Below are 24,569 nucleotides of genomic sequence, written 5' to 3' on the forward strand. Positions count from 1 at the left end.
GACGGTGGGAAAATAATGTAATGTCGCTGACGTTCGCTGTACTGGAGAGCACTGACTTCTGCTGCCACTACTTAACAAGGTCACTGAGTGAGTTTTTTGAAAGAAATGGTTAACCATTTTGAGAAAGGTGGGTATGCGCTTTTTATGAAGCAACGGCTGGTAGTGTGTTAAGTTAGCTGAACACAAAAACAGAAAACACACTAAACTAAACAAGTTTTATTCCTGTGAACACCAGAAAAAATGTTTTAGACAACATTTCACTGATGGATATCTAAAAAGTAGGCAAATTCAACCTTTAGGGCATTACAGAATATTATGTTGGTAATTTTGGTGAAATTAATCTTCGACAACTGTTGTTGTTGTAGCTTTAGCAGTTGTTCCTCCGATTGTGTCCTCACATCATCTACTTGTACTGTTGAATTTTGTGCTATTTTACCACAAACCACAAAAGCAGGTTCAGAAAAATAGGCTTTCCAAACAGTGCAATGTGGTAATAGAGTAAAACTAAAGCAGTATATAACGGGACTTCTGCTGTGGCTGCCCCCCGTCCTCATCTTTGTCCTCAGGCCCTTCCAGTGCCTCTCTCGTCACCATCCACACGGCTTCTGAGTCTTTTTGGTGGCAAAGCCTCAGTCTTCAATCCTCACAGATGTCAACAATCCTTTAATGTACAGAAAAAGGAAATGATTATTCAAGTATTTTCAACCTGTGCTGTACACATTTTCAGTAAATACTGTTCCAAAGCTGGACCGCCTCAGCTGTTCACTCACTACAGATCAGAATGACCTGCCTGGAAGCCATGTTGATTTTGGCACACGAAGCTGAACACTGCCCGCAAAGAAACAATGGAATTTCCTGGTCGTGCCTTCAGGGATGTGTTTTTAAATAGAAAAATGTAGTGTTGCTTGCTTGTTCAGAGATGTAGTGCATATACCGTATTTGCCCCTAGTACACACATTGGCTGCATTTAATTATTGTTACTTTTATTATGGCCACAAACTGCAGAAGATGAATAACCTAATGTCCCTTGAAGGTGCCAATTTTTGTGAAAGTCAATAGTGAACTGAATGGAAGTTTTGAATTACGAATGTATCCTTGTAGTGAATGTATCATGTGTTGATGAAACCAGCCCTGTGAAAAAAAAAATGTAAACAATTACCAGAGAGGAAAAAAATAGGATTTCTGATGTGTTTACTTCTACATGACGATACACAATCTAACGTACATTTTGCAGCTCCATGGGTTTTTTCTTTCTCACCACCTCACTGAACCTCTGGGTAATGCTCCACGTTGTGGTTATTGTGTTAGGATCTGAATCTGGTCCAATGAAAATCAATCACAACACTTAGATTGTAGTTTTCGAGCCAAATGAATACGTACAGACTTTTTGTGACGATTGCATGTGGTCAAATAATTGAACATGTCTTTTTCAGATCTTGTCACCAGGTAGAAGAATGCTCAAAAAAACATGTATTTCCTAAGGGGCCCCGTATTTTTTTTTTTCGTTTTTTTACATTTCAAAAAGGACCATAAATCCTATTTCATTGTTACCCTCTTATGCTGGTTGCTACGGAGTGATTTTCGTTAAAGGTTTTTTTTTTTAAACGTACCACTCTACACAGCTCACAAGATGATAGTCTTTTATCTATAAATATCTTCTTGGACTCAAAGAGACATTTTTTGTCCTCCTGCTGTATGTCTCCCAACTAAGTGTTTCTTATTGCTCTGCTGATCATCTATGGTGCTTATTTATTATTTCCACTAATATAATGAATGGAAATGTATGGGAATAAAAGGTGACAAAGATCATCTATGAGACATTAGTCAACCTGTGTTTTCGGTGTATTTTTTCATTTCATTTCACTTTTTAAGAAGATATTTGTGTGTGTGTGTGTGTGTGTGTGTGTGTGTGTGTATATATTCCAGTACTGTTGGGTATGCTGAAGTGATGTTAAGAGACTTATTAAGTGATGAGACCAGGACTCCCAGCATGACCCTAACCCTAAGGCAGAGCACTTTATTTTCTTTGTTTATTGGTTGTTTGTTTTACATGTGCCTTTTATATGTATGTATGGTTTATGCTCTGCAACAAGAAACACACAAGGGTTAAATGTTTTGGAAATGGTTGGGTGACTCGTTGGTGGGGACTTTAGATTATATATCTATATCTATAGATATATACAGTATACATAGTATTTATACAGTATGTCCACTGGCAAGGAAACGTTTGGAAATTGTAAGACATTTGAATGTTTACAAATGAAACACCAAAAGAATTAAAAATGAATACCAAAACACAGAAAACAAGTTCCTCATTCATCTATAACAATGTAATCTGAAGGTAAACCACCTACAAGATGACCTTCTACAAAACTACCATTTACTTCTCAATCAGTCTTAAAGTGTACAGGGTTTTAAATTGAATATACATGACCTTCCAGCTGTTAAAACATCTTACAATAAATTCATGTCTAGTAAACCAATACATTACCTTTATATTTGGCTCTCCCTCCAGAGACTGACTTGTAAATTTCACTGTCAATTAAAACTAAAAATGCAGCTTATTAGTGTCTTCCTTGAGGAACAGATGTCTTGCTGATGTCGAATTGGCTTTATTGTTAAAAAAAAACAAGAAAGAAACTAGTGTGCACAGACACTGTGCGTAGGAGACTCAAGATGAACAAACAGCTGGCTTTAGATGACTGGACCGAACCAAGTTTCTGTGGATAGTACCTGCTGGAATGGGATGCCTTGGCCATCTAAAATCAACAGATCTGACCGCAGATTGAGGAGGTGTGGGAGAAGCTGGACTGAAGAGTTCAGGACCACTTCCTAACCAGCAAAGCAGACATTTGGGGAGTGGTGCAGACGGACTGAGAAGACATTACACCTGAATATGTGCAAAAACTAATCAGTTAAATTCCACTGATTTGTCAGGCAGTTAATGCTGCAAAGGTTAAGATGCTAATGTGATTTGACCATTATTCTGTGCTAGAATATGTTTTCCAAAAAAACTGTTGACTTTTTTCTGTTCAGTAATTCATTTACAGCCATTTGATTAAATAAATTCAACAAAACAATAAAAACACGTGTGTTGGTGTTTTCAACACACTTATTTTGACAAAAATGTTGCAGTGTATAAATAACATAACACATAAATGTTTGGATAACCTTCTGCTCAGCTTTTCCATGGCCACATCTTTGTTATTGTCTTGTCCATTTACAGTTAAGCAGATACGGTAAAACAGAGTTAATTTCAACTGTGGTGTTTGCATCTATAAACTGTTGTTAACAGACAGTTAATATCAAATCCAAAGAGCTGTTACTGTGAGTGAAGTGAGCAAAGAGCTGCTTATGGCCCATAACCAAATACTTTTAAGCTCCCAAATGTAAGCCTGTGTTTGTATATGGCTGAAGAGCTACACTGTTGCACTGGTGACATGTTCTTTCATTTCAATGATACAGTGCATTCAGTAATTAAGTATTAAATTAATTAAATTCATTGTTTTGCTCAAAATTCTGGAAAAAAAAACCCATACTTACAAGCAAATTTATTAAAAATAAAAAAATAAAACTCATAGTGTGAGTGAAAAAAGCTACTTCGACTGATACAAACCACTCAAACTTTTTGAGTTTGCTCTGCACAAGAAAATACGCTAAGTATTTTAGATACGGTGAGCCATGCCTCACCAAAAGAAGCTTTCAGAGGATCTACGATCAAGAATTAAGTGTCTGCCAAATGACTAAATGTAAAGGTGCTTCAAAAAAAGTATTGAGCAAAGGCTCTGAATACTTACATGTGATTTATTTCGTTTTTCTTTTTAATAAAAGCATTATTTCACTTTAGCATTATGGGGTATTTTTTGCAGAATTCTGTGGAAAAAATATGAATTTAATACATTTTGGAATAAGGATGTAACATAACAATATGTGGAAAGCACTATGAATACTTTCTGGATGCACTGTGTGTACATGTATTTTTACATTTTATTTAATTTGCAAAGATTTCAAACTAACTTATTTCAGGTTCTCATTATGAGGTACTAAAAGCTATTTAAGCTGCAATACATCTGGGACTCTTCAAGGGCTGACAAATACATTTCTTGTGCTCTGTTGTGTATTTTTGTTGTAACATAATTCTGCTACTCATACCACCAAAATTCAACTTACTGGATTTCCCTGTATGTATGGCAAGAAATGTTCCGCAACTTGTTGTTCCAGGAAACAAGAAGAAATACAACAATAAGTCAAAGTTTGTTTGTTTTTTATTTGCAGTACATTTTTTATTTGTGGCATCATCAGATCCCAGTGCATGTATTCTAGTAGTGCACTTCTTTGTTGGTTGCGGTTTTTTGGGACGCGCAGATCCAGGAATTGTTAAAACTACTTGCATGGCTGGATTCACTAGCAAACAATACAAACCAGCACCATACATATAATGATTTCTTTTAGGTATTTAATCAGCTTTTTTTGTGGTTATTAACATTATTCTGCTTACCTCCTGCCAAATCAAAATCTGTCGGCCATATTGTGGCTGGCAGGGTTTGTTTGGCGGGTAAGAGCGATTACGCAATATTATGACTATTAATAAGTCACAAAAAAATTGATCTTATTCATAAAAAAAGTAAAACATGGATTGACAGTACCAAACATTTTCTTTACCTTCAGGAGACAGCTAACAAAGGCTAGGCCCATCACATACTACTAGCACAGTTTGCTGAAGGTATTGCACATTTACTTTGAAAACAAAATAACAGAAAAGAAAAGAAAAAAAAAATACATATAACAACTCTCTTACTTCTAGGTGAAGTATACATAAAGTACAAAACTAGAAGTCTGTTGAAACCGACAAATAGTACACTTTCAAATAAATAAATAATGGAATCTGTTATTCACACGTTTTCAATAGCTAATTCTGCAGGCGACGAAATAATATGCAAGAACGGGCAGAAATTCAGCGTGAGGTAGTTCATCAAAGCCGACTTAAATCATGACGTTGTTTTCAGGGATGCAATCAAAAAACAAACAAAAAACAAAAAGCAACAAGCTAAAGAGGAGAAGAAGAAGAAGACTCTAATTGAAGTCCCTAATTAAGAAATTAAGAGCACTTTAGCAAACGTCATGTTTTCTCTGGTTGATTTTCTTTAGCTCACATCAAAATGGGCTAACGTCACTGGTTTTCTCCCTGCTATTGCTACCTTTTAACAGGTGTGACACGACTATTTCTAGTTGTTTTGCTGCTGGATTCAACCCTGACTGCAGGTGTAGTTTCGTTTTGGACTGTATTAATCTGGCCGTGCGAGTGCAAACACATTGACATTACTTTAAGTTCTGCAGGCTGCTGCACCAACCAAAGTTCAAACTTTGACTTACAAATCACCAAGTTAAAACAGGCCGCACCACATAAACCAGTTTCTTAATAGAAATTAGTTATTACTTAATATTTAGACCACGTAACTGCTAGGTTTCACTGTCTTGTAACTGACAACCTTATATTAGTTTGCTAATGTATTCGATATTAACAACTGTGTAGCGAACTGATGAGGATAGCATTTGTTACCAATATATTCATATACAAATTTGAACTTTTCCACAGCTAATGGAAGAGTTTCCTTGTTAATGTATTACCCATCTACATTCAAGAGGTAGAGGTAATGTCAATGCTCTGACTAGAAATACTAATTCTGATTAATGATGATGCAAATAGCTAGTTTTATGCATTTTAAAATAAATTACACAGTAAAAAAAAAAAAAAACACAATAAATCTTATTATACTAATGTTAGACTGAGAAAAACAGTGATTAGCTTAGCGTGATGACAAATATCCATTTCAATGGATGAACATATAAAATAAAGGAGTGGAGGTTTAACATACTGTTTTAAGTTTAAATGTGACTGGAAGTTAAGCGAGTACTAGTGCTACTGCAGGTACTTCCTCCTTACACAGATCATTGGTTTCAGTAACCAACTAACCCACTGCCCAAGTTTTTTCTAGCAAAGACATTCCTGGTGTTTTAATGGTGCAAACCCATTATGTGTTATAAATTCACAAATAGCTGATGTAAGACCAGATCTTGCAACAGAGAACGAGCTGTAGAGTGGCCATATTTGAGAGTGCTGATAATCACATCAGTGTGTTTAGCCTTCCATGTTTAACCGACAACAACAAGGTGCCTAAGCAGAGCACACAGAGCTACAGCTTATGCTATAATAGTCTGAAGCCAACCTTTCCTGCAACGTCGCTTTGAGCCTTACTGAAAAACATCCATGTCTAAATCCAAGACCGGTTCCAGACAAACACACTGTGTTACAGGATTAGTCCGTTTCAGCACAGTGATGTTTGCGCCTCTGCTGTCAACATCCACAACACTATGACAGTGTGTGACATATCCCGACTCTGCCTCCTGCAGATAGTAGGTTTAGTTATGCATTTCTAGAAGGCATGAAGCCACAACAGGTGGAGCAAAAAAGATAAAACAGAAAAAAGCACAGACTCCTTGGCTGCTATATAACTCTGCACATAGTAATAAATGAATTTGTCAAAAAAACACAGCGGCTGTTTGACTCTGCCTCTGAAATGTCTCAACTAAAGCATCGACCTGCCTTTCAACAGTCAACGTTCTCCAAAACCATTCACAAAATACTGACAATTATGCAGTCGCACCGTTAACTTGCTTAACTCAATCCAAGCAGTTGAACCTTAAAAACATCTTTTCTCAGTTCTGTCTCTTTAGAACCATCACATTAGATCATTACAAAAACTAAAGCCAGAAAAAATGGACACTAGCCTACCGGTTTCTGCTGCTGCAAAGACACGCTTTTTCTTTTTTTTTACTTTGATGAAAAACCTTGATAAAACTGCCTTTTCTTCAGAAATGACTCAAACACATGCTTAAGCTTCTCAACGCACATATCATCATCATTATCGTCATCATCAAGACGCTGCAGTCTCCCTGTAAAGGGCTAAAATCAAAACAAGTAGAAAAATATACAACACATTTGTGAGGACTCCAACCCCTTCATACATTATTGGTTTGATATCGACACTACTGCTGTTATCCACACCCCGTTACCAACCTACATGTGACCAAAAGACTTCCTCTAACGACTAAGGAATGAATGACAAGCAACAGGCACTTTTCCTTTCAACGCAAAAAATAAAAATAAAATAACATAATGAACAACATGCTCAACAGGGCACCAGTATTAATTGGGATGTTTGTGCTGCTGTTTCACGTGCCGAGTTTTCCGTTCTTTTAGTTCACAATTGCAGGCCAGTTCACAAAGTTTGTCTAACCTTTTCCAAGTTCCAACTTTAAAGATACACATGGCTAATAACAGGATGTGGTAGCAGAAAGTCGACATCTTTTCAAACACTTCCATCAGGCTGCAGACATCATCCCTGCCAAGACACCCGGTATCAACACATGCGTTTTCACTACCATGATTCCCTACATGACCCAAAAACATTCTACTTACACCCGATTTTGCAATTTCACACAACTCTACACGTCCCGAAAACCTTTCCAAAGCAACAAGGTAAAAAACATTCTTCAATCCTCAACTATCAATGGCACCCCACCATCAAAGCAAGTCAGACAGAGGCGCCGTGCATCAAGTCCTCCAAAGCAAAAACCGCCAATTCAGTTCCATCATGTCACACAGCCTGTCGTGGAGGAGAGGAGGAGGTACGTTAAAGCACTTAAAAAGAAAAAAAGTCAGTTCCACATTATATTGCAAGACCTAACTGTGGCATTATCAGTCTAGTTTAAATGTAGACAGTACAATGAGTGATAGGGTGAGAGAGCTTTCTGGAATTTTCACTGAACAGAAAGTGAAGAATTAACTAACTACAAAGCTTTCATTAATGAAACCCTTACAGTGAAGTAGTAGTGATCCACAAGAATAAAAAAAACATTTTACAAATAAATCTAAATGCTCTCAGATTAAATAAACAGATATGTCCATTTATCAGATAAGGGGAGTACTAAGACTGTGCACCTGTCAAATAAATTTCAATGGCTCACCGCAAACTCGTATTGAAGATTGAACTACAGCTACTGTAAAATCTGTACAAACTCAATCTACATTAATATGGCATGTTTTAAAAGCAGTAGCTTACAGGTGAAAATAAATGACTTTCAACTGAAAAATAGATCACATTAAAACATTTTACAGATATTTTTTTTAAAGTCTGTTAATACAACCTGGAACAGAGTGAAATCATGAAAATTCTCTTTTCATCTTAGGTTTCTGGAAAATTAAGAAATGCCACAATAAATTACAGCAAGGACTCAAAAAAAGAGAAATCCTATTTTTCTTTAAAAACAAAAAAAAGATAAGAAAAGACAAAACATCTGTCCTTTCAGAAGTATTTCTAAAACAGCTAGTTGGCTAATCGCTACACTACTGAAGACAAGCACAGACAGGAGATGGGAGGAGGCAGATGTAGGGGGTGGAGCCAGGAGCCAGTGTCAGGCTGGTGGTCTTAGAGGTGACCGGTGGTCATGGCCCAGCCCATAACTGGGATCAGGGCCAAGACAAGGAGGAAGTGTAGATGATAGTCATCTGTAGCAGCCCAGGGGGCCGGTAGCCGTGGCTGCAGCGACGGCGGCATTGCTAGCCGTCTCCAGGCTGCTGTCGGTGTCGGTCAGCGTCGGATCGGTGGACATGGAGGAGATGTCGTTGGCTGAGGCGGAGGAAGATGTCGAGGGGTGGTGCTGGTGGTGCTGCTGGGAGCTGCTGCTCACTGTTGCACCTGTGCTATGAGAAACAGGAAAAGGCCTGTGGTCAGCCATCGAACACAAACCTGCTGAATCGCAGCTACGTTAATAAGTGTGGGTAAAGCTCTTACCTTATACTCAACGTGTCAAGTTTCACAGTTTAACATAAGTTATAATGTTAATAGTAGTTAATAGGTTTGGAAACATCCAATTTTGCACTATTGTTGGTATAACCCTCACAAATGACACATGCATGGACTGCAGTGGACTTCTTATTCTTGCCAAGTCATGTAGTAAGAAGTACAACATCAGCTGAACATTAATTCTCTCTCTCTCACACACACACACACACACACACACACAGACAGACACAGAAGAACCTCCACTAACCTATGGACGCTGGCTGTCCCCTGATGACACCGTTCTTTGTCCTCTCTTCCCAGTCCAACACTTCTTTGTATATCAATTCTGCAAAAACACGAAACACAATCATTTCATCCAGTGAGTTAAAGCTGGTAATACCAACCTTTAAATCAATTCCCTTTTCTCAGATCCTCTTGTCTCTCTTTTGGTGTCAAGTATGCTCATCTTTTTTTTTTTGTTGTTGTTTGCTTTTTTCACAAAGCTGCCAAATGCCTGACCTGTTTGTTACATCGTGCTTTATTTCTAAGGTGAGAGATGTGAGAACCCATCCCAGGTGTGAATCTCCTGCTGTCTTTATCACTCTGTCAGCTCAGAGGAGGAGAAGCACATTTAAAAGAGCATCTGGAAGGATCTAGATGACCTCTCACATTGGTCAGACATTGTTTTCCATTAACCTGTTGCATTTGAGTAACATTCCTAGCAAATAAAACATCATTTTCTGTCATGCTGATGATAACAATTAAGCCATTTTTTAACCTGTTACAAGACATAAAGAAGTGTATGTTGCAAATTTACCGCAGCCCAAACATTTGACCTGACATTTTTTGATTGTCTTATGTTGAACAAGCATTTCTTCAGTTGCCAGTTTCTTCTACTAAACACTAACTGACATTCATGTATTTACACAATGTGAAAAGGCTGCCTCTCACCTTGCGAATGGCGATCTAAATGTCCCGCAGGCTGTAACGTGCTTATAAAAACATAACAGAGAGGACAGAGTGAGAATCTTTGTTACCTTTCCACTCCTCCACGGTGTGTTCTCTCTCATCCAGCTGCTTGTCTGAGATCATGGGTGGTGGCTGGAAACAGACAAAGGCAGATGTTCAATATTTCATTATATTATATGTTGTCTTTCCTGATGATGACTTTAAGCCTGACAGTGAGGTAAACGATGTTTGGACTCAAAGAGGGCAAAGACGTAAAATTCTAAAAGACAAAACGTTGCATACACACAGTTGACACACACCTGACTACATTTTGGTTTCAGGTATTGTTAAAGAACAGTCGGACGCTTGACTCAGCGTGTGCTCATTCCAACTACAGCAAATCACACAGTGTAGTAGGTGAATGATAATGGCCCCAAATGACAGAAGTGAAAGGAAATCCAGCTCAAACTAGAATCCTACATTCTGACAGAGCTTGTGATGGCACGAGATAGAAAACCACTGCATAAAGCTTTCCTCACATTAAACACACTTAATACTGATTTAGTTTTGCTCTGATGTGTAACATTTCCAGGAAAACACCACCAGAGATTGAATAAACTACCTCAAAGCCAGCAGTGGGATAGAGTTCTCCATCCTCCCCAGAGTCAAACTGAAGATTTAGTGTGTTTGTGTAGTGTCAGAGCAAAACACTATGTACAAATCTGCACTTTTCAAGACTGAGCTGTCAGTTCGGAGGAATCCTTTCATGCCACAGAGGAGAGAAGTGGGAAGAAAGCAACAACTCACTTCATCTCCCAATGTGCCTGATCACAGGCAAAATCAATTTCCACAGGCTGAGTCATCGTGTCTCCATAGAGAACACAGGGGGCCGAGCTCCAACATGAAATCTCAACTTCAGAATCACTTTCAAAATGTTTGTGGGACCTTGGACGCAAACACATATTTTGCATGTAGGGCACAAACATTTTCAGAAAGGAGAGGCTTTGTCACAACAATTTGAGAAGCTGGAACCAACTGGAGAACGTGTTAGCATTCTTTCTTAAAACATCATTACAGTAGTCGTCAGTGGTTGCCTGACATTTCCTGTCAACCAACTAAAATCGATTCATCGACGAATCTCAAGATCAAACCACACCCACACAGCTGTTTAGCATTTCCAGTTCAACTTTAGCATTGCTTATTCAGTGCCGATTGTTTGATGATATAGAAAAACTTGAAAAGCATCATTAGATTTATACAGAAAAAAATAACTCCTGCTGATTAGCACATACTTACCGCCTCCACTTCAGACGGGTCGTACCACACATTAATATAAGGGTGCTGGAGAGCCTCATCCACAGAGATCCGTTTTGACGCATCTATAACCAGCATCTTGGACAGTAAGTCGCGGGCTTGGCTTGCTGAGAAGAAATTGTGGCAAAAAAATAAGGTAAAATTGGTGAATGTTTAGCTTCCATCTAAACAGATTTCCATTCTGCAATTTGTTCCAGATGGGAGTGTCTCACTCTGTTAATGTGGATACATTTCCTGTTGAAACAGGATGGGAGCATTCAGAAGTCTAAATGAATGGAATATCTCTGAGTGTGGAAGACAGATCAATGTGATGGAAGAACAGCAGAACTTAGAGGACGGTATGACTAAAACGGATTGCAGGCACTAACAGGAGCTCGCCTGTGTGGAGAAAACCACAATAAGGCCACTGGTAGGAGCAGTTTTACCTTTCAGTTTGTTGTGTTCCGAGTCTGCAGGAAACAGGACATCAGGGAACAGCTTCTCGAAGCTGTAGCCGGAGTATCGTGGCCGGTTCTCCACGTAGGTCCTCACTGACTGGTTGAGCTTCATCAGGAACTCTTGAGACGGCGTCCCCAGCTGCTCAATCACCTTATTCCACTGGTCAATATCTTAAGGTTACAGCATTAAGAAAAGTACTGGACTGGGTTTGGACGAAAGGAGGTGACGTTCCAATGTTAGGAGGTGTCATTTTGTGGAATATTTTTTTCAACTGATAAATGATAATAAGAGAGCCATCTGGCGTTGCTGTGTCTGTTATATACAACTCATAAAAAACGTGAACATGTTAAATCTGTTTCTGAAAGAAGGGCAGTGATGACAAGTGCCGGCAGTTCACTTATCAAGAAATGGCCATAAATCATTTTTTACTTGTACACCAGCAATGCAGAAAGCAGTCGGTGTGTGCTCAATGTGACACACACTCGAGTACAACACATCATAAATACAGACGTATCATACATGGCTTTACCTGGAGGACACATATGGAAATTATTGTTTTCAACATTTTTTTCTTCATCCCAACAAAAGAAAAACCTTATCTTCCATATTTCTTCAATCAACTTATTATTACATGTGACTTAACTAACACTGTTAGCGCAGGTACTGCGGGGTGTTTCTCTATCCAGCTTTCAAAAAGCATATGTTTTCATTCCTTTTATATGTTGTCGCTCTGCATAGCAAACAATCAATAAAGGAGCGCTTTGGTTTTTGAGCCAACCCTAACTAACTATTCTTTATTAGCATATCACAGCATTTAACAACCATGAGCTTCATAAAGCAAAGGAATAAATCCGTGAGGGCTTGAGCTGAATCAAGCAAAGTGGCAGAAGCTCGAGCCACTATACCCGTCGCCCACTGGAATAAATGACATCCGGCTTGTGTGGAAATATATGAACAAGATGTCGGACAAAAGATGAGATGAGACAACATTTGGGGGCTTGAATGAAGGTTCAACTTAAGGATACGATCAGTGCCTGGAAACAACACACTACCCCGGACCATTTCAGCCATGATGCAGCCAACAGACCAGACATCAACTGAAAAATGAAATGACAACCACCAAATTAGCATGCAGGACTGAAAGCAAAACTGAAAAGAACCAACATAAATCGAGAGAACAAAGGGATAAAATAAAGAAAACATGATTATGCATGCCAGGTGACATGTGATATGTGACCAAAACAAACAGCATGCAGTTGAGTGCACTCTCAAACTTGGGTCAGTGTCCCACAGAGCTAAAGAACATTATGATACCTTTGGCACAAGCTGTAGTTGATACAGAAATATTATCTATTCTATATCTAGAATGAAGTTTCCAAAATGTCTAAGGCATAAAAAGTGATACACTGACCTTCAAGGTCTTCTGAAAATGCTTTTATCAGAAATGTATTTTAACGCCTTCTGTATTATGTGTGTTACACTGGCATGTTGCCACACTTGAATGGGACATAATTTAAAAGTCTTAAAAGACCAGTTTACTAAGTATGATATTTTATCAGTTATATCAGTTGATTCATTGGTGTGACTGCTGCTGAGACATATGGAAAGCAGCCTGAGGGTAGAAGAGGGTATTTCTTTACAGTTCATGATGATGGAATAACAAACTATTAAATTCTATTTCAGGTTTTTCATTGTTCTTGAAGCAACAGTGCTGCTGCTAAGGTGAGTGCGGAGGGAGTCGCATGTGTGTTTGCGTGTCTGTGGGAAAGAGCACGTGGTTGGTTGCGAGTCAAGACAAATCCGAGAAATAGAATTTCTATAGTTGCTCGCAGGATCTGATCTCCATGCGGCCGGTTGGATGAGAAAAACAACAGTTGGAAAAGACGGTTTTGTGCTATGTTTGTTTCACAAGAAAATGGCAGACACCGCTGCAAGCAGTTCAAGGATACAATCCCTTCCTGGAAAAAGGATTTTGTGGCGAACCATTTCTGCCATAATGCAGCCCACAGCCCAAATATCCACTACATATGCGCAGCATAAAAGGAGGGAGAAGAGAATAAGCAAAATAAAAATGCAACAAGTCAGCAGAAAATTTTGAGTCAATGTTTTTGGTCAAAAGAACTAAGGATGAGAGAGTTATGATGCCTCTACTAAAGAGACTTTTTTACTCTTAAAGTACTTTTAAACCCAGAAATTAAGTGTTGTTCAACTAATACTATTTATACCTAGTCCTACTAGGGAGCATAGTTTATGTCTCTATTCCAAGGAACAGTTAAACATCCTGGGAATTGCCATCATATTTTGCCGTTGTGAGTAGAAAAGGATCGACGCCACTCTTGTGTCTGCACACTAAATATGGAGCTAGCGCTAGCAGGCTGCCTAGCTTAGCATTAAAACTGGAAGGAGGAGGTTAAATCTAAATGCGGTGAAGTCTGTCTACCAGCAAAACACATGTGCCGGCTCCAGCTTCATATCTATTTGACAGATATAACAGCGGTATCGATCTTCCAATGTAAATACACATAGCAAATAAGATACTTCCCACAATGTTGCCCTATTTCCTCAAGACCATAGCAGAAAGTGAAACTGCTGAAGCATGCACACGTGTGTGTATTTGTTCCAGTGTTTAGTTTTGTTAGGATGAGCAATCTCTTAATAAAACATCAAACGCATGCGAAAGTGTCTTCAGACAGGTTTCCCAAAAAGCACCAATGCCTGCCATGCCAACGCCCCCCCGAGTGCGACCTTTGTAGAAACAAGGAGTGTGTGGGTGTTTGGTTGGTGAGGCTTGAAAAAGTGCAGCAGCTCCTGATTTGCCAATCGCTGTCAAGTAGCCACCTCCTCCACTCACCGTTGGCCTGGTAACCCATGCCCAGGATGACTTCAGGGGCGCGGTAGTAGCGTGTGACCACATAAGGTGTCATGAGGAGGCTGGTGGCGGCCGTTCTGGCCAGACCAAAATCCAGGATCTTTAGAGTGCAGTCGGACTTCACCACAATGTTACTGGGCTTCAGGTCCTGCACAGAAAACACAACACAGAGTAACAAATCTGGTTTACACTGGGGCTGTTCGGTTCCACCATGACATGATATATGAACACTCCACTGTTGAAGTAATGCCTATAAAAAGTATTCACCACCATTGGAAGTCATCAGTAGAGATCTATCCAAACTGAGCCAAAGCCAAATTATATGAAGGCAATGTACAGTGAGAAGCTCATGTTCATATCTTCTGAATGCACCACAGACCTTTACAAATGAATCATAACAAATACAACATACAAAACAATCTCCAAATAAATTCTATATATGGCGAACACTGCTGCTGGTATAGCTGGGAAATGATATCGGGACATTTGTTCCTCTAAAAGTAGCCAACCTTCATTATTACACAGTACGAAAAACAAATTCCAGCACAGATGATGTATCACAGCAGACACACTGTCTTTGTTTTGCTTGGTCCAGTATTTCACTTGATCTTATTTAACCTTTCCCTGCAAGTATTTTTATACTATGCTAATGCTTCTTTGTTTCACGCCAGGCTCAAGCCTCCACCGACAAAATAAGACACGTTATGAGATGGACTCGCTTTCAGGCATCTTGACTTCCCTGAAAAACACATAGAACTTGAAGTGGTTTGACTTGTGGAGAAAAGTGAAGCTTATGCTGACAAACTGACCTGACATTTTCATAACTTGTGTTCCTCAAATTTCCAACTCGTAAGGCATCTTGTCATAAACGAGGCTCATTGCCTGCAGCTACAATCTACAAACGGCTGCTTGCCAGTTGAATAATTACAGTAACTAATTTCCCCACAATGACAGGCTGACTCTTTGGTATTCAGCATAATTTACATAGTAACAATATCTCTGGATAATTGTGCACAAAGCACTATTACAACTCCTATCCAAGTGCCCAAAAAAGTCACTGGGTCCTTACTAGCAAACAATACAACACTAATTTCAGGAAAAATTATAAGCATTAAAGATGCACATCCTTAAAATCATAGCCATTTTCATCAGTTCCTGACAATGTCGAGCTGTGCCTTGATGGGTAGGAAAACCTATTCTAAACCATCTACAGAGCACTGGAGAGAGCTCTCATTACAGAAACAATGGCCACAAAAACAAGAAAGCTGAATCGTCGGTGATCCATGACTCATATTGCGTCTGTTCATCTTATGAAAGCTTTGCGTGCCGCTGTCGATGCGAGCGAGACTGGTTAGCTCCGCCTGTGGCTCAATTAGTTCTGGCTGACAGAGCAAGAGGAGCTCCGCTAATCTACTGCTGCTTCTTTCACTCAGGGTGATTGACAGAGCCGTCAGTGTGTGTGTGTGTGTGTGTGTGTGTACGCATTTGTACAAGAGCGATCTTTTGTACATCACTGCTGTTGCTTCAGGGTGTGTGTTGGCGTGTCATCCAATGTTTGTTATTTCAAGGTGAATGTGAGCACACAAGGTGTGTTATTAGTGAAACTGCACCGTGTCATCTCTGCTGCATAACCTCCCGTTTGTGTGTGGCTGCTGATTTCATGTAAGTGTCAGTAAACACATTCACGTTTTTATGCTAGCTTAGCTTAGCATTAAGACTGGAAATGGGGGGGAAACAAGTCATTACAGTAAGGGTGTAACAATTCTGAAATCAAGACCAAAACCACGACACAAACGTTCACAATCTTGTATCGGGATTCCAGAAGACATGAATGTGATGCTCCAAAGCTCTGCCAACGTCGTTTTAATTAATATAATGTAAATTCATTCTACATTTCACAATTAACACTAGAACACATGTAAACCACAAAAGTATTATTCTGTTAAAAGTTGGTTTTGTAAATCTCACAAATTACGCCTCTTCTTCTTCTATTTCTGAAGTCAACAGATCTAAGGCCATCATGCCAAAAATCTGAATGTACATCTCAGCTATGTGAACCCTTTGGTTTTCGCTGTGATCTGATCTTCATCTAAGTGTCCTGTACAGACAAACAGACTGTGCCTAAACTAATAACAAACAACTCTAATCGCCCGTGTCTTTATTGAACACGCCCATTAAACATTTAACTCCCTGCTGGATTTACTTTAACTGGTCAAACCTCATTTGGCTGCAGTAAACTCGAATATGCGCTTCCTGTGACTCTGTGTTCTGGAGGAATTGTATTCATTCACTCCTCTTGAGGTCACTGCACAACAGCTGGGTAAACATCTGAGCTCTGACTGGGCTGCTGTAAAAGGAGGATTTGCTTTGTCCTTTAGTAGATGTACCCTTTTAGTATGTTTAGGGTCATCACTGAGCTTCAGCTAGTGAAGGACACCTTCATAAACTTCATTTTATTCATTTTCCTGTCTACAATGACAAGCTGTCCAGATCCAGGGGCAGCAAAACAGCCCCAAATCATGATGCACCCTCCACTATAGTTAACCCCCTGAGATTAGACACACTTGTTTTATCTTAATTAAAACACTGTGTGTTAACAGTTAAATCAGCGTGCCTCACCCTGTGAATGATGCCGGCAGAGTGCAGGTGTTTGATTCCGCACAGCATCTGGTAGAGCAGATAGGACAGCCTCTCATGGTCCAGCTCCATCTGGATCACCTGGCACAAGTTGGCATCCATCAGCTCCATCACTAGATACCTGCAGTGAAGCGGCGGCAGTTAAAAATAATGCACAGAGGAGAACCCTAACCCCACAGACAGAGAGTGAATTCACCACGCGGTATCTTACACTAACCATTCGTTATTTCATATGGGACGTAGCACATTTTTATGACTTGTGTGACTGATTAATGGCAAGTTCCTTAGACATCTAAATGACAACCATAAACTAAATCAGTACGCTTCAGCTATATTAACCACAAACACAAATTGATAGAAAAATAAATTTTTGCACTGTTAATTTCTCACCCACACAGCGCTTGTTTTACATGGCATTTAGGAAGTGACAGCACGGGTGCTCCTTTTTAAAAATCATGTTGACATTATGATATCTGGCAGCTGTTACATCACCAGCCCCTTCGACCCTCCTACATTGAGTCAGGAAGTTCTGACATTTTTTTTTTTTACAGACAACTAAATCTGCGACAGCGTGCAGCTTCACACTATGAGTACGATATATAGATTTATGTGCATGTGTACATACAAGCACTTGTACATGTTGAAATCCATATTTTTTTTAAATGCATATCATGCACTATCATGCGCCATGTAATAAAAATCATCCTCTGTGTTTTGCTCCGCAAAGCCCTCTGGCTATGGTTTGTCCAGTTTCCTTTTTAGCTCCAATCGGGCAGACACAGAAGTGCAAATGCTCGCACGCACACACAAACTCTTAGATACACACGCATTCACAGAGCTTCTAGAAGATGGCATTAATCATGTTTGTTCCCGTCACACTCAGTGAAAACCATCTCTTCCCCCACATCCCGGTCTAGTATTCCCCTCCCCCCTACATGATTCTAAGAGTTTCTACTCGCATGGGCATCTTGTCGACTTCAAAACACATCCAGGACACTGTTAAATATAAACCACTGTTTCTCATATTAAAGGCAGAGTCCACATACATTTTCTGCATTCTAACCATACTTGACCCATACTACACATGGTCATTTAATAGTGACTAATGAGCTTTACAAAACAAAACATTTCCACTAACTGAATCCAGTCTACTTTTTGCATTTAATTCCACATACTGTCATTATAAATATTATGCTGCCTTGTAAAATCCCTTTATTATGTAGTTGTAGTTAGCAGCACACTAACCATAGATCAAGTTAAGCTGCACAACCACCTAAAAACGAGAAAAGATAATCTCGGCCCTGCAGCATGCCATATCCTGTATTGATTTTAGTACCATGCAGTGAGCGGATGTTACTGAGCTCCGTAATACTCACACATCTTGGAATTCTTCCAATGTCTTCTGTGGTGTGAATACATTTAATAGGCCGATTATCTGCCAAGGACAAAGCACAGTTATTACTGCGAGTACTGAGGAGAGACAAAGGGCTGTAATGAGAGACAACAACACCGAGTCTACATGTCTGAGCGAGCAGGGTCGACTGCTCACCTGCAGCCTGAGCATCAATAGTTACACTTAATAAAAAAGAAACATGACGCAGCAAAGAAGCACTGTAGTAATCCACAAGATTGCTGTTTTTAAAAGTCATCCGTCAATCAACCATAGTGTTTTTTATTTTCCCCCAATCGCCCATGACTTAGCAGTGGAGAGCTGAAAGATGGAAATGTATGATCATAGCTTTGCATTCCTTTGAATAAGATGACTGCATATCAATATTTAATCACCTGTGAATCAGCACAATCTGACACATGGATTAAGATAATGTTCACATTGATTAATTGAATAATTGACTAATTAGTTCTACTGGGGATTCACTGCTCCTGTATGCTGAGTCATTACTTTTTCACTGAACTCTAAAAACCTGATTTATTCATGAGGTATTGACTGTTCGCTGTCCTTTTCACATTACGCAGTAACGTCGCTGCGTGTTGCTAAGTGGAAGGCGAGCAAACGAGCTCTTACGTTCTTGTGGTTGACACATTTCATAAGGACCAGTTCTCTGTAGGCCCGTTTGGCGTGAGTCTGATTCTGAAAGGGCCGGCTCAGCTTCTTGATGGCGACATTCCTCTCCAAGTTGTGGTCATACGCTGAACTAAGGTGAAGAAAGACGAAGCGAGGATTCAGAACAACAGTGATACATGTCATATAAAAAACCCTAGCAGTTGTAAAACAACACACAGAAAATCGCTGGGGCTCCTCTGAGAATCACAGGAGGTATTTTCTCACACATATTTGCTTTGTTTGTACACTTTGCAGTCTTTTGAAATATTAAAGACTGCCTCTTGTGTATTAGATAAACCTGAAGCAGTGCATGGTGACTGTTTCAACCTCTGGACAACATGTTTATACAGCAGTGGCCTGAATTCTGGCATATTAGTCTGGGGATGACAGAAACAAGCATCCTTTGTGTTAAAACCCACATTAAAAAGGAAGTCTTTTGCATATTTCCACTAGTTTAGCTGCTGCTGATGCACTTGACATATGGTTAAAAGATACAAAAAAAAGCTGATAATTGGATAAGCAGACCGTTCAGTTCATTTTGTCAAACTATAATTTCAAAGGTCAAGAATGAACTTCAGCAAACAAAGAACACAAAGACCTTTTCCCCATGACTCACCAGACAATTCCTTGTGCTCCGGATCCGATGGGCCTGAGGTTCTGGTATCGCTTTAAAACAGTAAAGGTCGAATCACCCACGTCTATACTGTAGTACTCCTTCTCACGCTTGTTCCGGTTCATGGTGAAGCCTTGGACAAAGACTCTGACTCTGGCATCCAAGTGGAGCTCTCCTCTCAACACCTGAAGCAAGAAATAAAGATCTGAAATGAGATTTCACACTTTAAGTAACAAGAGATTTACACTCCAGTTGCCACTTTATTAGGTACACTGAGCAAAGACTACTGTATTTAATCGTAAATATTGACATTCTGTTACATGTCCTGAAATGCAAGCAAGCTGTATATTTGTTAAATAGAAGTGGTAATAGTTACAAATAGTTATGTCATGTTTTCTATCTCCACGTACGGTTCACTGATTTTACTGAAACAAGCCTCTAATACACATCTGTGCACACACAAACGTTCAGAGCGACGGAGCACTGATGCGGGCAGAGAGACAGAGAGGAAGCTGGGTTTCATGCTTGGCATCAAGACGACAAAATCATTAGTGGAATTTGGAGCGCTGTGCTGAGGAGGTCGGCTTTGCAACGATAGCTGTGCGTTCCCTGGACCGTGACCTGACCTCTGGACATGTCAGACCACTGTGAGCCCACCCCCTACCTTTCAGTATCAGTTAGTCTTTGCTACACTCGTCTTTCGATTCATGGTAATGCTGTTCTTTGGATCTTCTCTCAATTTGAGTCTCTCTGCAGGGCTGCTGTCACGACCACCTGAGTTAAATCTGATCTCCTATTTGAACACCAGGTCCAGCAGGGAAACAAGGTCGGAAACAAGTGGAGACACCGGCTAAAGCCTCTCCAATCACACTCAAAGACAGCTATCATGTGTTTCATATACAAGCAGAAAAAAAAGAGAATCAAATCAAGACAAGTTCAAGAAGCCAGAAAAGTGATTAAACCCCCACGTCCTCCGTGTTCTCCTGCGCCTCCTCTGTGTCATCTTTGCTTCAGCTCCTCTCTGCTGCCTTCTTTTCTTTGAATGTGATCATAACATCGTCTTGTCTCTGCTGCCGGAGAACGTTGTCAGCACTCTGCAGACACTGCAGAGGTACACGACTAAATGAAAGGTTGAAAGGACTGATGCTTCTATAGGAGCAAATGTTTACTGACAAACACATTCATACACAACTACCTAATGTATTTGTGGTGAGAGCCAGAGCATGGTAAATATAATCCCTGACAATCAGACAGAAAAAGAAGGAAAATGCATCAAAACAGTGTCAAATCAGGCTTTTGTACCAGTTGTGACACATTGTCTATGGCAGTCCTGTCCAGATGAACACTACCTCACCCGCACAGCTGTTGGTCAAACCATCTGTTTTGGAAGTTGACCTGCCCCTATTTGGCTATTACATCTATAATATCTAGATTCTTTTGAGCTGCAATAACCACAGGCATGCAGAGAAATCATGTTGCCAAGGCTATATCACACTCACACTCACACCAACGGGCAATTTAGAGTCACCAGCTAGCCTAACATGCATGAACAGACATGCACATGAAGCAGCTACACATGCTGTTGTGTTTCTTTCACTTCTTCACACTGTTCAGTGAAATACAGTGAACAAAATATAGCCTGCCTGAGTGGCCTTTAGGTTTTGTACGGAGCATGTACATGTAGGTTTGTAGAAAACAAGCACCTAAATAAACGTAACCCACTCTGTCTGAATCTCAACAGGAATTGAGACTGAAATGTAATTTATATGTAATAACATTGCCCATTATTTCATTATAACATCTGTTATACCAGGTAGCCCTACATTCAGTAGTAAACTATTGTCAAATGCAGATATTCAACTGAGCTGGGAAACCTTTTCAATAAACAGCAGCTACACGTTGTTTATGGGCAAAGCATGTAGGAGTAGGAGAACATGAAAGTGTGGAAAGACATGAGACGAGTGTGACTGTTTAAACTGCAGCGTGCCGTTTCATTTGTTTGGTTTGTTGTCCGGGCTGATTTTGGCAGCCAGGTTAGAGCAGATCAACCAGCACATGTTGTAGTTTAGCCTGTTATTACATCAAGTAATCCCTCCACCTCCACCTATGAAAGCAAATGATGGTATACACCTGTAAGTACGATAAGCTGAGCTGTCTATGGGGTCTCACAGCACATTCATTTACAGCTTAGAGGATATGAGAAATTATTGTTCGGTCTCATTTATTGAGAGAATCATCTAATGTTCGCAATCAGCAGGCAATCATGTTGGCTGATGAGGTGTTAGCCAGAACTCCTACACCCATCTCTGCTGGCTTCCTTTCTCCCTTGGTGCAGGAATCTGATTTCTTGGTGCTTTTGGCTGACCACTACTGTTCTCTTGGCAGGTGGTTGTGAAAGCCCCGCTAGCAGTGTGCAGTGCGGTGTGGGACAGATAGACACAGCAGTTTAACAAGGAAGGAAACTCAGACTAGACGAGCACGCGCTGGGATCTGTGGAACCACCTTTGATCAGACAACTCTGATAAACCAATCCCAGCTATTAAAGCCACTTTCACACTTGATCACCTGTCCTGATAAGACATCTGACCTGATTATAAAGGTAGAGGGTGTTACCCAGTGTCCGTGCGGCTGCTGCACCAAAGACAAACTGCAACATTATGCAACTGCCAAGTGAAGGTATTCACATTACACCTGTCAATAAAATGGGCACAGGTATTAGCATCTGCATGAATCACATAAAAACCCACATGAGCACAGAGAGTGCAGCCTGCTCTGTGACAGCACGTCCTGCTCGGTGCTGTTACTGAATTATCAGGGATGCTTGTGCTGCAGTATCACAACACAAAATGCACATGCAGTCGGTTCCCAGCTGCAGGACTGAGGTTGACCAAGCCTCCCAGCTAGCACAAACACATACGAGATCATTTCACAGCAGTTAGGAGAAGCCAAAGCAGGGTGCGTTCAGCGGCGTCGTTGTTTACATGGAAGAGGTTATTATGTTCAGGTGAACACAGACCTGAGGTCGCGGGGTTTTAGCGGAGGCTGTTACTAGTCATATAACCGGCAACACGACTCGGTTCCCGGTTAATAATTTAAGCTAATGTATGTAGCATCTGTTCCGACCGGGTTCCAGTAGCGAGCTTCCCCGTGCCGCCGCCGCTCAGTCTGGCCGCCGTTCACCAGTTAGGCCGGACCCGTGCTGCCTGCTGAGCTGGTCACCGTGTTGTACCGTAGTAACACACACTTATTCACAGTTAAGCTACGCGTGTCGCTCAAAATGTGACCGTGTCCACCTCCAGACATTTCACACCGACAAAGTCAAGCACGTATCAACAGAAGAGAAGAGAAATAGACCCATATGTCGAGCTCACCCCTCTTCGGTTAATTCCACCAGTGTCGACCCGCTGCTGGAGACACTACCCCGGACGGCTTTTTTTATTCTTCTTTTGGAGAAAACAGCTCTTTAATCCCCCTTTTCCTGCGGATACACTCCGGTTTCCGTCACACTAGCAGGCCAGGATCGCCACAAAATCCATGTGCAGTTTCTACGTAAGCTAGTCTTTGTGCTTCCGTGACACCAGCGGTTTCTGCCATTTCATACCGACGTCGACTGAACCCTCGGCTGCACAGCGAGGACCAGGGGCGCGTTCAAGACCGCCTACGTGTTCCCGGCTGCCGCTCCGGGAAAGCGGAAGCGACGATTTCGCAACGTTTCGAGATGGGACTGAATTTACCGGAACATGCAAATTAACATTTAAAACTTGTTATAAACATACTCTGTGCACACTTTGTTCTCTATAGTGCCGTTCTATAAAATACTTTGCCAGAGGTACTTAGTACTTATAAGTGCAATATCAAGGTGCTTGTACTTTGCTGGAGTATATCCATGTTATATTACTCTATTACTTATTCTGCTATAATTCGCAGGAAAATATTGCACTTACACTCCACTATGTTGATTTTACAACTTTAATCAACCTAGTTGTTACTTTTTGCAGAAGTTGATTTTTACAAAAAAAAAAAAAAATGTCTGTTATAATCGAATAAACGGTTGTGTATTATAACAATTTCCCCAAGGGAATCAATAAAGTATTCATTATTATTATTATTATTATTATAGACTAACCACCTATCAGTACATAAAGTAATTAAAATCAACTCTACATTTACAAGTTGGTCTGTTTTTGTTCCATACCAAGAAAAACTACGTACCATATATAATTACTACTCAATAAATACTCTTTGCCACAAATCTAAACTAAACATATTTATTTACATTTATACATTGTTTTATTTATTTATTTATGTTAGTGGAGTACTTGCACTTGTAGCTTGTACCTAACTTTAAACTAAGTACTGGTTCTACTTGTGTGTAGTATTTTTTTAAGGCACTTTTACTTGATTATTGACTGTGTGTAGTTCTACCCGTCTAAAGATGGCACATGTAGTCAATCACCTGGCCTGAATCCAATAGAGCATGTATTTCACTTCTTAAAGGAAGATACCCCACCAAGAACGAGCAGGAAGTAAAGACAGCCACCGCCAACACCTGGCGGAGTGTCATCAGGGGACATACCCAGCACCTGGTGATGTCTGGGAATTTCACACTCAAGGCCTGACCATAATAAATTTACATCACACTCCATTTTTATACTTATTTTGTAGTTTCATTGATTTTTAATGATAGCTGAGATTTTACTTATATTATAATTTTATACTTCTGTTCATCTGAAAAAAATTGCCCTAATTGTTCCTTATTATGTTTACTGTGACCTTTGAAATGTAGCTATGTAGTATACTGTATTAGCCAATCAACTGTGTGCTAATCTATGTAAGGCACTG

At 40.1% G+C, this 24,569-nt stretch overlaps 1 protein-coding gene across 2 annotated transcripts; it reads right to left on the reverse strand.

Moving 5' to 3' along the window:
• Positions 1-4,247: 4,247 nt before the first annotated feature.
• Positions 4,248-23,366, reverse strand: mapk8b (mitogen-activated protein kinase 8b). 2 transcript variants are annotated; one of them, XM_026351220.2, is made up of 12 exons: positions 23,099-23,366; positions 19,731-19,912; positions 19,076-19,205; positions 18,429-18,487; positions 17,035-17,173; positions 14,398-14,563; positions 12,572-12,643; positions 11,534-11,716; positions 11,091-11,215; positions 9,884-9,947; positions 9,115-9,192; positions 4,248-8,759 (listed from the first exon to the last, which is right to left on the reverse strand). In XM_026351220.2, the coding sequence occupies exons 2-12, from the start codon at positions 19,850-19,852 to the stop codon at positions 8,566-8,568; spliced, it is 1,332 nt and encodes a 443-aa protein (XP_026207005.1). In that variant the 5' UTR covers positions 19,853-19,912; positions 23,099-23,366; the 3' UTR covers positions 4,248-8,565. The 2 variants fall into 2 exon arrangements, with proteins under 2 accessions (XP_026207005.1, XP_026207006.1); XM_026351221.1 differs by having other exon boundaries at positions 8,628-8,764.
• Between the last annotated feature and the right edge of the window lie 1,203 nt (positions 23,367-24,569).

Source organism: Anabas testudineus, chromosome 19 (genome assembly GCF_900324465.2).
Source record: "Anabas testudineus chromosome 19, fAnaTes1.2, whole genome shotgun sequence".
Classification (NCBI taxonomy): domain Eukaryota; kingdom Metazoa; phylum Chordata; class Actinopteri; order Anabantiformes; family Anabantidae; genus Anabas; species Anabas testudineus.